This window comes from Prunus dulcis, chromosome 3, assembly GCF_902201215.1.
Source record: "Prunus dulcis chromosome 3, ALMONDv2, whole genome shotgun sequence".
NCBI classification, from domain to species: Eukaryota; Viridiplantae; Streptophyta; class Magnoliopsida; order Rosales; family Rosaceae; genus Prunus; species Prunus dulcis.
In genome coordinates, this window is record NC_047652.1 from 5,935,243 (window position 1) to 5,949,194 (window position 13,952).

Sequence of the window (13,952 nt, forward strand, 5' to 3'; positions counted from 1 at the left end):
GAAGAACCTTCGGAAGAGAACTTGGGGGACTACTGTTTATACCGTATATTAACGACCAATGACCACCTGACAAGTGGACGGAAACGACAACTTGACATCACAGGCCCTTCGGCATATCCCCTACCGAATCCTACACATCCTGACGCTTTTGACCTAGGACACGTGTCATGCTCTCGACCAGCTCCTACAGTCCCACATCAGAAATATAAACATAATGCACGCCTCCCAAGGCCTATATAAGGAGACCCCTATTCCCAAAAAGGGGGAGAGAACCATCAACGGTACGCTATCGCTTGATCTGTAATCTGACATTTACTAAATCCGTACTTACTTAAGCATCGGAGAGCCTTCGGCCGGTACCGCACCGGTACCCCAAGGTCTTACTGAACGTTCCCTTTTTGCAGGAACTTGATCTTCTGAAGACTAACTCCCTTCCGAAGACACAATATCACTAAGTTGGGCGAACCACGTGTCAAACCACTTTTTAGCATCAACAAACTCAGCTGATGGCAACGAAGGGCCAATTATCCTTCGTTTAGGACCAGTATCATCTTCCTCCATGCATCTGCTCGAGCTGCCGGCAGCAGGTCTGGCCATGCCGCAGCATTGGCGCGTGATTGTAGGAAGAGAGGAGGAGAAGAAGGGATACAGAGAGCAGAGAAGAAAGAGAGAGGAAATATACCATAGGGCGTTGAGAGAGAGTGACGAAGGAAGAAACACTAACAATTTAATTTAATTTAATTTTTTTGTTTTTGCTAAAAAACCTTTAATATTGTTGTTATAAAAAGAGAGAAATATTTGAGGGAATTGTGAAAGCGTTTTTCCCTTCCTCATTAACCTCTTATTTATAGGGAATTTGGTGATTAGAGATGGGGCCATCTAACTCCTAGTTATACATGGATTCCCATTTTAGTATGGAAAAAGGATTTTAGCCTTTTCAGAAGCACGTTAAATATATTATTTCTAATTATAATAACAATAAAACTTGTCCGTCCCAAAATTATATTAATTTAGTCTAAGATGGAGTATGATAACATTGATAGAATTTTAATCCACTCTAATTTTATTTTCCACATAAAAAATGTTATAAATTCACCACTTTTTTATTTGCATAAATTTCGTCTACATTAATAGGATCCACCTCTCAATATTTTTTTTCACCGAATTGAAAGAATCTCACAATCACAAACTGAAAGACGGACAAGAAGACTTTCATACTTGATATGATGAAATGGACCCCAAGCCCCAGGATCAAGTTGCAAAACATGCAGAGCCGCACAGCTAACGCAGACACATGTTGTCTGAATACATTAAATCATATTATTTGTTACAAAATCAGTGGCTTCCATTGGTTTAGGGACCAACAAGGCTTCATTTGTTTAAGGGCTGAACATGATGTAATGCCAACTTTGATACTGTTAGACGCACAAACATTTGTCCCATTTGTTCCATTGATGAATTATGTCTTTCTTGTGGGGCCCCCAAAGCAAATAGGTCCATTTAGTGATAACAATCCCCAAACCCTGGAAAACATGTACCTTGGTCTTTTGTTCTTCTTTGTAGCTGTCATCATAGAGAGAGAAATACAGAGATTTTTGGGGTTTTAGAGTTGGGTTTTGCCTTTCTCAGTTTAAGAAACAGAAAGGGAGAGAGTCCATGGATTTGCTTAGCTAGACTTGGTAGTTTCCTTGGGAGTAAGTAAGCTACAATTCAGTGATTGCATTTACTGCGTAATTCTAAAACCAGATTCTGCTTTTTTGGTGAAGTTTGAAATGTATATAGAATTATAAGCTTTTAGCAGTGATTTTAGACTTTTTGGTGTGGATTGATTGATGGAAGCAATGTCTTTGTGCACTTGGAAATATCCTTTCTGCAAACTGGGCTTCGTGAATACACATAGAACCCTGTATAGGACAAGGTTGAATGTTGGTCTAGCTTTAAGTCCATCCCCAGTGCTCTTACACACAGATGGAAGTGGCAAGTTTCAAGAGTATAAGAAGGGTTCTGGTTCAAATACAGTTGGTATAATAGGAGGTTTATCTGTTAATTCTACTCTTAATTTTTTGAGAAACCTTGTTAACTGGAGTTCAAGAGATGGAGAAAGTTGTCCTCCTTTTGTTCTTTGCTCTGATCCTGCGTTGAGTAAGGAGCTGTTATTGATTGAGAGACCTTCTTTTCCTTATGTTAGCCGTAAAAATGAAGGTACAGAATTGGATCCTACTCTGATTGTGGAGAATTTGAGGAGTAAGAGGATTTATCTTGAAAATTCGGGATCTCGTTGCATCGTAATGCCTTGTCATATTTCACATTCTTGGCATGATCAAATTTCAGAGGGATGTTCTGTTCCTTTCCTTCACATGGGTGAGTGTGTTGCCAAGGAACTCAAGGAAGCAAAGTTGAAGCCACTTGAAGCTGGGAGTCCTTTGCAGATTGGAGTGCTTGCAACCTATGCAACTTTGAAAGCAGGATTCTATCAAGAGAAACTGCGGAATGAGGTAATTCGATTCTGCATATTTTCTTTCAGATTGTCCATTCTTGTATGGTTAGGACATGGTCCTGGAAATGGTCAATCTGTTTATAACAGACGACCAATTCCCCAGGAAGAAAACAGATGTTTTATGCAGGCATGTCAAATGATACTGCTGCAGAGGAAATACCAAGATCATGGTTTTGCGGGAATTGGATATCCAATGTAATTTAGGTTACATCACAACAGAGATGAGCTTACTAGTTTTCTTAATAGGATTTTAGAAAGTTCACACACACACACACACACACACACACACACACACCATTCTTTCTTTTTTTCTTTGGTGAAAACACTCCCCATTCTTTTGATTAATTAGGGTAATTTAGGTTTATATTAAGACTTTGTGTCATTTTGCTGAAAATTTTGATTGAAATGAAAACACTGAAATTTCAAATAGCATCCTGTTCTTGCCTGTGCCTACTAAAGATGGCTATTTTGCAAGATGGTTATAACTGATACTGATTAGAATTGTACATTTTTATTGCTACATCATGTTATGGTATTCATTTGACCACTCATTAAATGCAGGGTTTTGAGGTTGTTCTGCCAGATAAAGCAACAATGGAACACACTGTTATCCCTGCTTTTGAAGCCTTAAACAGAAAGGACACAGAAGGGGCACAGAATCTCTTGAGGATTGCAGTCCAGGTTCTTCTAGTGAGGGCTGCCAACGCTGTAATTCTTGCCTCCGATGATTTGCGGGATCTTCTTCCCCTGGATGATCCTCTTCTTAAGAAATGCATTGACCCTATGGATGCATTGGCCTGGTCAACCATAAAATGGGTTCAATCTGCTAAAGAAGGTACATAAAAGAGAAAACAGTTCCTCCTACTTGAATCTTGATATTAATGTAAAATATATTACTTCATCAATTAAATGTTGCCCCTGCATTCTTTTGTAGTGACTTTGTGAATTAAATATTATTCGAATGACGAAAGAACTCTTTGAAGATTACCAATGAAACAAGTAGCTCATACTAATCCTTAATTTTATTAAAATGGCTCTGGTTAAACATGGTATTTGACCATACTGCTGCAAGGAAATGATGAAAATCCTAGATTTATATTGTGTGCCATCATGGTAAAAGCAAAACCCTTTACAAATCCAGCATCTATTTCAGCCTTAAAACGAGCTTACCTTATTTCCTGTTCTAAATTTCCTATTATCTTGTGGTAAAATCCAATATGCTATAGCTGAGTTATGGTGTGTAAAAATGGTGAGGAAGGCAGCAAAGCAAGCAAGGGTGCAGGATTATTTAGAAATTGGAACTCTAGGGCCTTGAGATTGAAAGTCCTAAAAGGGTTGTATCCTCCACATTCAGACTTTTTGAAGCTAATTATATTTGCAAGAACTATGGACTAGACATTACATCTCCTTGACATATATAACACACAATAACAATCTAGTATAAATAAAATCGTTCTGTCGATTTTTCAATCATACATATAATTCTCATCATTGTATACAATCGATGAGAATTGTGGGTAGTGTTTAAAGCATTCAAGGAAACAAAATATCTGGTACATATTGTTTTATTGCAAAGACACACACACACACATATATATAGAACCTTTCGTTTCAGTAAGTAAAAATATCTACTGTTAATGATTCTTGCAGCTGTTGTAGTAGGCTCCAAAGTAGCTTTCCACTTGAGCCATACCTGTCACATAAAGAATAACAATGATTAAATTCGAATCAATTTTACGTCTAGCTCAGATCGTACACTTTTGATTATGGGTTTCTGCATCTTTCCATATTGTAGATAATTAAGTTTATATCAATCCCATGATATACATTTTCATATTTGTGTAAGGAATCTCAGTGAGGTTCACATGTATAAATTCATTATTGTTATATGTTTTTTCACACATGAATACAATCCTTATGTAACTTGCAAGGGTGGTCCGGTTTGGTTTCGTTTAGGACTCAAACTGTAAACTGAATCATTGTAACATAACGGTTCGGATTAGTTCAGAGCATGGCTAAAAATAGTAGCATAACCAAACCAGTCCATTTAGTGACTAGTTGAGTGAGTCATTACGCAACTATGCAAATATTCTATCTTCTTTTACTTATATAAAAGGGAACTCAATTGAACTAGAGTTGAGACAACTTTTTTTTTTTTTTTTTTTTTTTATCATAGAAGACATAAATTTTGAAAGATGTCTAGAGGAAGAGGCCTAGGGAAGCTTACCAGTTGCAAATTGGGTGCTCAGGGACTTTGTACAACCAAATGTACTACTGTAGACACCATCCACTAGAGTTCTAATGCAGGGCTCCATACATGTAGTTGTACATTTCGAGTAGACTGGGTACTTTGATGATTCCTTCATATATCTGTTCACACACCATTACCCACAAGCATCGGACTCATAGGAGCCTAATCAGGAGATGGTGAAAGAGCTGAAACTGGGAAGTTACTTATTCTGTCATCATTATCATCAGCATCAGCTAGAACACTTGTTGCCAAACACACTATTAACACTACCAGTATCACCAAACCTCTTGGGTACAACCATTCAACCCACTTGCTCCCAACTTAAGTTCTATACTTTTTGAAACTTAATGTTGTGTTGTCATTTTGAAGTTTTACCTTAGTTGTTTTTATAGGGCCTGTAATAATAATAATCCTTGAATTATATCGAATATTTTCTGTATATTGTAATTTGTTACTGTCATTGATCTTGATTTTTCAAGCGAATATTTTCGGTTGAAGTTACCCTCTGCTGGTAAAGTTGGGGTAATATATGTTTGCATAAGTAAAATTTCAACTGGCTTTTGAGCTACTCAGAGTTAAATTGTTGTCCTTCACAGAGAAATTTGTGAAGTTGACTATTGGAATAGTATTTGTAACAGACGAAAAGACCAACAATTGGAGCTAGAGCTCGGAAGGAGGCTGCGAATATTTCTAAATGAAAGTTATTTGTTGAAATATATTAGGAGCAATCCAAGTTGTCCCTTAATCATTCTCCAGATTTCATTTCTCTCTTGGGCTTGGCAAATAAAATCGAGGGGCAAATGTCACATTATCTCTTGCCAATTTTATTACAATGATTCGAACCATATATCATATCATATTCATAGATCACTCTTGCAATAAAGAAGACAAATTTAAAGTCTTAAAGACATTCACCCATGCACTCGAGGTCCCAGTCGCAGAGAATTTGAACACAAAGTTTCTTGAAAGTGATGACTTTTCTAGAAAATGTTGACAACTACAAAAGTCCAAAAACGTCAAGGAAGATAAACATAGAAAGAAAATTAACATATGTAATAGACTTGTTAATTAATTAATCAGACTTGCTAGATTGTTAAGTTTTGCCTTGTCTCTTCTCTTCCTACGCATTTAATTTATCAAGTCATTAGTTCAATGTCGTTTTAAAAACACATATTACTCTTTCTTTTGCCATTATTTAAATAGACCCATTGCTATATTAACAAAAAATAATAATAAAAAATTGAAACATCCAATATTGAAATTGGATGGCCACAGTTGTCATATATCTCATGAGAAATTAATCAATTGATTCTCTGGCAATGGGTCAGACATATTTTAATGCATAACTTCTTTTTATTTATATTTTATCAATTATCACAAAAGAATAAATTTTAATTGACAAACCACTGTTTCTTCATTACATTAGTTGGGTTAGATTAATAAAGGGATATATATATTAACAATTTAACATCTCATATTACCAAACTTATAACATGGAAACATTAGCAAATTAAACTTACGCTCGATCCAAACAACTAGTCAACATTTTCGACCAATTAAACTTAGTTGTGTCAAAATCCATACTTCGAAATCTCTTGTTGTCAAATTAATCAGAACTATTAACATGTCAGAACGATTTGTTGGCGATAATAATATGCAGTGGCGAAGGTGCGCTTAGGCCTGCAAGGGCCTTGGCCCTCCTAAAATTCTGAAATACTATACATATTGGCTTTGCATTGGAAAACTTAGGATAATATATATATATATATATATATATATATAAAATAAAGGCTTCTTAGATGTAGGTTCAAAACGATTAGCTGTCATTGGGTTTAGTCCTCCTGTCTTTGGTTTTAGATGTAGGTTCTTTGACATTTATTACTTTCTTTTTTTTTGTGTCGATTTTATCCTTTGAGGTACATAAGGAAAACACATTGAAAATATAAATTTAATGCATTATTTCCTTGTAATTGAATTCTAGAATTTAAAATTTGAATTTTTTTCTTGATAATATTCCTAATATATTGATAAAATACAATTTAATCAATAAAAAATAAAGACCCACATATTATACCAATCGATCAGATAAGCACCCACATTAAATTATGTACCTAACATACAGGTAAATAGTGTTATTATTAGCAACGAAAAATATTTAGTGATAAATCGTGTTATCTATAAGTTAGGAACATAAATTAGAAGACTATCTATAAGTCAGATGCAAAATAGACAAAATAAAATTGTATGTTACCTATAAAAAAAAGGTACATAAAATACTATTACACATTGTCGAAAATATGAAATATATATATATATATATATATATATATACACCTGTGCAATAGGCAGTAGGCAATATGCAATATGACATAAATCACTATTACCTGATTCAAGTCTTAAGGGACAACATTGAAACAAAAAATGATTTTAAAAATAAAATAAAATAAAGATTACATCATAAAATATTAAAATAGGAATGTAATTTTATGCGGCATAAAAGTCAGTAGGAATTTGGATCTATATCAACTTTTCTATTAAAATAATGCTTGTGGCCCCCCACAATAAAGAGAATGAGGGATTTACATTTCCACCTCCAACTAAAAGGCTCTTTCCTTAGCAATATGACTAAGTTACTCTTGGATATCCCACCAACATAATTAATAAAAATTAAAAGAAATAGCCAATCAAATCTTTCTTTCACAAGTATATTTAAGAAAATAGGAAATTAAAGATAATCAGTTATTTATTTATTTACAAGCTTAACACTGGGAAATGAATCAACCCTAAACCCTAATATATTGGCCCTTTCACACATAAAATCTTGGCTCCATCACTGATAATATCAATACATTAGCGAGAACATATTGACAATCATGTAATTATTAAAGTTCAGACATCATGTACAGAGCCGGACTATAATACATTGCCTTAAATGCTATTGGAATAAAAAGGTGTATCAATTAAACTAGTGAACGGACATTTGAGAGAAGCCCCTCCTCACTTGAACTAGTGAACGGACATTATAGGGTCTGAAGCAGGGAAGAAAAGCATTTCGAGCCGCTTGGTCCTCCCACTCTAAGCCATTCCACCACTCATCCTCTCCTTCAATAATGAGATTACTTGTTTGAGCACTGCTAGAGTTGAGAGGCAGCCTAGTGAGCACTGGACATCCATGTATAAGGATTTTCTTCAGAAATGGAACGGGCAAGGGATTTTCGCATATTCTCCACAAGTGAGGTAGTTTGCCCAAAAGCAAAACAGTGAGTTTTGCAAATGGGGTAGTTTCCGTTCTGTTCAAACCGAGTATTGTCGTCATTTTAGAGCAGCAATATACATGCAAGTGGATGAGATTTGGAGCAAAAACGAGCCATTCCAGGTTCTTGAGATTCGTGCAACGTCCTACTTCTAAGAACTGAAGACCAAGGAAGCAATTCGGATTTTCCAGACGTGTTATCCACGTGGAGTACACATCCACTATACTTTCAATTTGAAGGGTATCAAGGCATTTCAAATTTGCCATCGCCACAGGTGATAAATCAAGATACCTTGAAGGGTTCCCGTAATCCTCGCCCTTGAGGCATAAAGTTAGAGTGCAAGTCACTAATATGTGGTGGCTGTCCAAATTCTCGAAACAAGAGATACTTCCAACTGTCAAAGACAAGACGTCAAGGTGTTTCAAACCCTGCAGTTCGTCTATCATGGTTTCCCCACTATTAAAAAAAATTCGGTCAGAAGAACCACAATCTAGTATTCTCAAAACTTCAAGCAGCGGAAAACTTGATAATAAATTTGGTGGAACATAACCAAGCTTAATTGTACGCTCTAAGTTCAAATACTTTAGGCGTGCACATGCTGCTAACTCCTCCGGCAACCGTTCTATGGCTGTTTTGGACAAATTCAGATGTTGTAATGAAACTAGATTTGCAACTCCAGTTGGCAGTTTAGTTAAAAAGAAATTTTCAGACAAATCCAAAACTTGTAGCGTAGGCATGAAATCAAAGTAGTCATCGACAATCATCTTTAAATGGCTTCCTCTGAGAAATAGGGTCAACAGATTGGGAGATGTTGGTGTTTCATCTAGATATTTGATACCACTACCCATCAATGAAACCCTTTTCGCGTTCTTCCATTTCGCAACATTTGGTGCATTATAAGCACCTGTATCCACAAGGATGTTCTCACCTTCTTTCCCAAGGTCGCGAGCTAACCACAATGCCATGTCACGAATTACATCATGCATTTTTACTGAATCTCCTTCACCTTCCAGCAAACATGAGGTAAGAAGAGTTCCTATGATATGGTAACTCTCATTTTTGGCTTCCTCTACCTTATCATATTCATCTAATATATCCTCACACATCCAAAAATATACCAAGTCATCTTTAAGTATGACAAAATCTTCCGGAAACAGAGCACAGTATAAGAAACATGATCTAACTTTCTGACTTGGTAAATTATCGTAACTGAATTTTAAAAGAGGGAATACCTTATCTCCCATTCCTGAAAACTCGGAGGCAGATCTTCTCAGGACTTGAACTGCACGATTCCACTCTTGGGGTGTTTTCTTGCAGGCCATGACCCTGCCCACTGTGATGAGTGCCAGTGGCAAACCGCCACACTCGTTCGCCACAATTTTAGCAAGCTTGGGGATATCTGGATGAAGAAGAAGTGTTTCTTTCCCAACCTTCTCCTGAAACAAATTCAATGCTTTGTCCCAAGTCAAACACCCCACCTTAATCTTCTTCTGGGCATCCATATGACCACATACCTCCTCATAGCGAGTTGTGAAAACTATCTTGAACTTGTTCCGACTGTCAGGAGCTGGAACCCCTACTTTGGTAAGTTCAACCGGCTCCCATAAATCATCCATTAATAACAAAAACTTCTTTGTGTTCAAGATTCTGAAGATGTCTGCAGCTTTTTCATGCTGCTCTTTAAGCTTCCATACACCACTAGACAGCCCAATCTTTTCACCAATCTTATCTTGAATAACTTCAATTTTGTGGCCCTTGGATACCACAATCCAGATCACAAGATTGAAATCATTACGAGGGCGGTTGAAGTTGTTATGGATCTGGGTAAGGAGGGTGGTCTTCCCCACCCCTCCCATTCCATATAAGCCAATCATTCCCACTTGTTCATCTTCAACGTGTCTCCAAACCTGATCAAAAATCGGCTCCATGCCCACTGTTGGCTCACTAGGTATCACATCGACTAGAGCTGTAGGTAAGCTTTCTGCTGCCACCACTTCAAAAACTCCCTTGCTTTTCAAATCCTCCACTTCCACCAACTTTCTATCAACTTTTTTTCCATACTTGTAGCTGGATCTGTAGTTCTTGGAGCAGTAACCTCCGCAGCATAATTTCTCAATTTCTTGAGTGATATGGCTTACAATAACTTCGTTTATTTCAGTCTCAAGAGCCTCCACGCTTAAGATCCAGTTATTTACCCGCTCTAACCGCCTTAATCGCGGCTGTCGCTCTGCAAGCTCAACTTCTCTCTGCACATCATTCTTTAAAGACCTGAGTTCTTGTAAAGAAGTTGTGAGAGCTTGAAGGTTTTCTTGGAGCTGACGTACATACCGTACTCTTCCAAAAACGGAATCCCAGCAGCGTGAAACAATGGCATCGCATGATAAGGAGATTGACAAGCAGCTACCCATTGCTTTGCTTGCTCTGCGCACAAGATTGTAAGAGAACTTCACCAAAGATTTCTTAATCTTTCTAACAATAATTCACTTACAGGAAGACTTTACAGGCTGTAAGTCAACTATGGCATTTTAGAAGCTAAGGTGCAATCATGTCCTCCAATATGTGGATTCCACTTCCACAACACTTTCATCATGATGTTGCATTTTTTCCAAATGTGCGGACTCCACTCAAAGACTTCAAGAAAAATTAGTGTGTAGTGACAAAAAACTTTAGTAATTAACATATGATACATTACCTATTTTTGTTTTGGATATTGTGGATGAGTTTTAAATTGAGTGTTCAAATGAATTCAGATTGAAGTGATGTTTTGCAGAGATCCTTGCAAACTGGCAAGAGTATTCACCCATGCACTCAGGACAATTTGAACACAAAGTTTCTTGAAAGTGATGACTTTTCTAGAAAATGTTGACAACTACAAAAGTACAAAAACGTCGAGGAAGATAAACATAGAAAGAAAATTAACATATGTAATAGACTTGTTAATTAATTAATCAGACTTGCTAGATTGTTAAGTTTTGCTTTGTCTCTTCTCTTCCTACCCATTTAATTTATCAAGTCATTAGTTCAAAGTCGTTTTAAAAACACATGTTACTCTTTCTTTTGCCATTATTTAAATAGACCAATTGCTATATTAACAAAAAAAAATAATAATAATAAATTGAAACATCCAATATTGAAATTGGATGGCCACAGCACAGTTGTCATATATGTCTCATGAGAAATTAATCAATTGATTATCTGGCAATGAGTCAGACATATTTTAATGAATAACTTCTTTTTATTTATATTTTATCAATTATCACAAAAGAATAAATTTTAATTGACAAACCACTGTTTCTTCATTACATTAGTTGGGTTAGATTAATAAAGGGATGTATACTAACAATATAACATCTCATATTACCAAACTTATAACATGGAAACATTAGCAAATTAAACTTACGCCGGATCCAAACAACTAGTCAACATTTTCGACTAATTAAACTTAGTTGTGTCAAAATTTATACCTCGAGATCTCTTGTTTTCAAATTAATCAGAACTATCAACATGTCGGAACGATTTGTTGGCGATAATAATATCCAGTGGCGGAGTTGTGCTTAGGCCTGCAAGGGCCTTGGCCCTCCCAAAATTCTGAAATACTATACATATTGGCTTTGCATTGGACAACTTAGGATAATATATATATATATATATATATATATATATTAAAATAAAGGCTTCTTAGATGTAGGTTCAAAACGATTAGCTGTCTTTGGGTTTAGTCTTCGCCTTTTTGGTTTTAGATGTAGGTCCTTGGACATTTATTACTTTTTCTGTTGTGTCAATTTTACCCTTTAAGGTAAATAAGGAAAACACATTAAAAATCTAAATTTAATGCATTATTACCTTGTAATTGAGTTCTAAAATTTAAATTCTTTCCTTGTAATTTTAAATTTTGCTGTTTTTTTCTTTTCCGAAAGGTTTGGTGGGTTAGCATGATTATTTTACTTCTTTGTTTTTGCCATTTGCTCCCGAAGTGGTCACCTGGGTTTGGTGGGTTAGCATGATTATTGTACTTCTTTGTTTTTGCCATTTACTCTACCCAAAGCATTTTTCCCATCACATCTCCACGCCTCTGCCGCCCAAATATTTTTTTTAAGGCTCATTACCACAAAACGTCCTTAAGGTTTACGAAACTATCAGATTGCATTGTTAATGTTTTTTTTTGGTCATTCGTGGTCCTCAAGGTTAGTATGCATGATCACAAATGGTCCCCGCCGTAGGTTTCGTCAAAAACTCTGTTAGTTTGCTAACGTGGCATATATGTATATCACAAAACATCCTTGAGGTTCACACACCTATCACATGTAAGAACCCAAAACAAAATATCTAAAAGAAAGAAAATATCTAAAAAGTAAGGAAAATATCCTCTAACAAAAAGACTATTTTGCCCTCGCATTAATTAATAGGGGAAATATTGACTTTTTGATCGGAAAAGAATTTGGCAATTCCGTTTACGGCATTGCGTAGAGCACGGCGAAACGAGTCCGTAGACACGGAGTAGACCCGAATCGGAGCTATAACGAAGAAGATATGGTCTAAAAACCGCGAAGGGCAAAACGGTAAATTGGCCAAAAAAAAGTCAGATTTTTATCCCCACTCTCTCTCCTCTCCCCCGTCAGTTTTTCCTCTCTCTTTTCTCTCTCCTCCCGCGCGACTTGGCCGCGCGACCCTTCGCCTTCTCGGCGACGGCCCGGCCACCACAGGCCCAGCTGATCTCCGCCGTGGGTACCATCTGGTCCTCCTCCCTCTCGCCGTCACGACCTGACCGACCTCCACCTGTGGGCCGCCTGTTTTCCGACGGAGGTTTCACCCGAGTTCATCTGAACTTCCAGCTCAAAATTCTCCTTCGTTTCTCCACCAAATCGATCGAGTAAGGTATGGTTTCTCAGCTATTTTTCGTGTTCTAGCTGATGGATGTATGGGTTTCAATCGATTTTAGCTCTAAAGCGATTAATTTTCGACATGAAATTTGGCCGAAACTTCGGCCACCAAAAACTACTATTTTCGGTCACTTTTTGGAGTATGTCCAAGAACAAAAGTGACTCCAAATGGGCTGTTTTACCTAGGGTAGGAGTTTGGAGTCTTGTTTCGAGATTTTTCGGCTACCTGGTATCGCTTTAGACACCCGAATCTGCCCGCGCGTGCTGGGGTGCGTGGGCGAGGATGGTGAAGTAATTCTGTACAGTTTCTGTTTGGGCCTAAAATTGGCGCGCCAAAATCAAAAAAAGACAAGCCCATAATGAAACTTCCCACTCGGCCCAAAAGCTTGGGGACAACAAAATTAGGATCCAGATTGGCTTGGGCCTTACGCCTTTTTTATCAAAAACAAAAGTCCCCAGCCCAACAAAGCCCAAAAGAAAGAAGCTGTCATCCGGGCTTTAAAGAAGATCAGCCCACGAAGATATTTGTTTAAAACTCAAGCCCAAAAGACTAAAAACACATTCACGTGGCTACCTCAGCTTTGAAAGTCAACATTTCCAACTAAAAATTCTTTATGTGGGAAGGGACGTCTCTGGAAAACTGCCAAAACAGAAAATCAAAAAGACCCATCTACATTCAGAGATTTTCTCTCCAAAACGAGACGCCATCTTCCAAAGGATTACAGAGTTAGAACGGGAAACAAGGAATTCCTCAGGAGACACAAAAGAAACCAAACCGCCATAAGAAGCATAGGCGGTGGCGTTGGTTAAAACAAAGGAACAGCCGCCCAGGAAACCAGGGAAGGGATTGCTATGGAAAAGACTACTGGGAGCCTATCTGCCATAATTGATAAAATCTTTCCTGCTTTACGTTTTGAGAGATCTGTTGCCGCCCATTATTAAAGTTTAAAATCACCTTCAAGAGAGAATCTCTTATAAAAAAAAACAGAAGTAGGCAAGAAGGACACACTCAATTCATCAATCAAAAAACACAACACCAAGAAAAGCCAAGAGCTCACTTGAATTCCAAG

The 13,952-nt window shown here is 37.0% G+C and overlaps 2 protein-coding genes across 3 annotated transcripts; one reads left to right on the forward strand and one right to left on the reverse strand.

The window, feature by feature from the left end:
* The first annotated feature begins 1,586 nt into the window (after positions 1–1,586).
* Positions 1,587–3,479, forward strand: LOC117621408 (aspartate racemase-like). 2 transcript variants are annotated; one of them, XM_034351857.1, is made up of 3 exons: positions 1,587–2,202; positions 2,332–2,495; positions 3,059–3,479. In XM_034351857.1, exons 1-3 carry the CDS (start codon positions 1,833–1,835, stop codon positions 3,338–3,340), a joined length of 816 nt encoding a protein of 271 aa, XP_034207748.1. In that variant the 5' UTR covers positions 1,587–1,832; the 3' UTR covers positions 3,341–3,479. The 2 variants fall into 2 exon arrangements, with proteins under 2 accessions (XP_034207748.1, XP_034207747.1); XM_034351856.1 differs by having other exon boundaries at positions 1,587–2,495.
* A 4,058-nt stretch (positions 3,480–7,537) lies between these two features.
* LOC117621409 (probable disease resistance protein At5g63020) lies at positions 7,538–10,431 on the reverse strand. Its single transcript, XM_034351858.1, has one exon. The coding sequence runs from the start codon at positions 10,408–10,410 to the stop codon at positions 7,714–7,716; it is 2,697 nt and encodes an 898-aa protein (XP_034207749.1). The 5' UTR covers positions 10,411–10,431; the 3' UTR covers positions 7,538–7,713.
* Between the last annotated feature and the right edge of the window lie 3,521 nt (positions 10,432–13,952).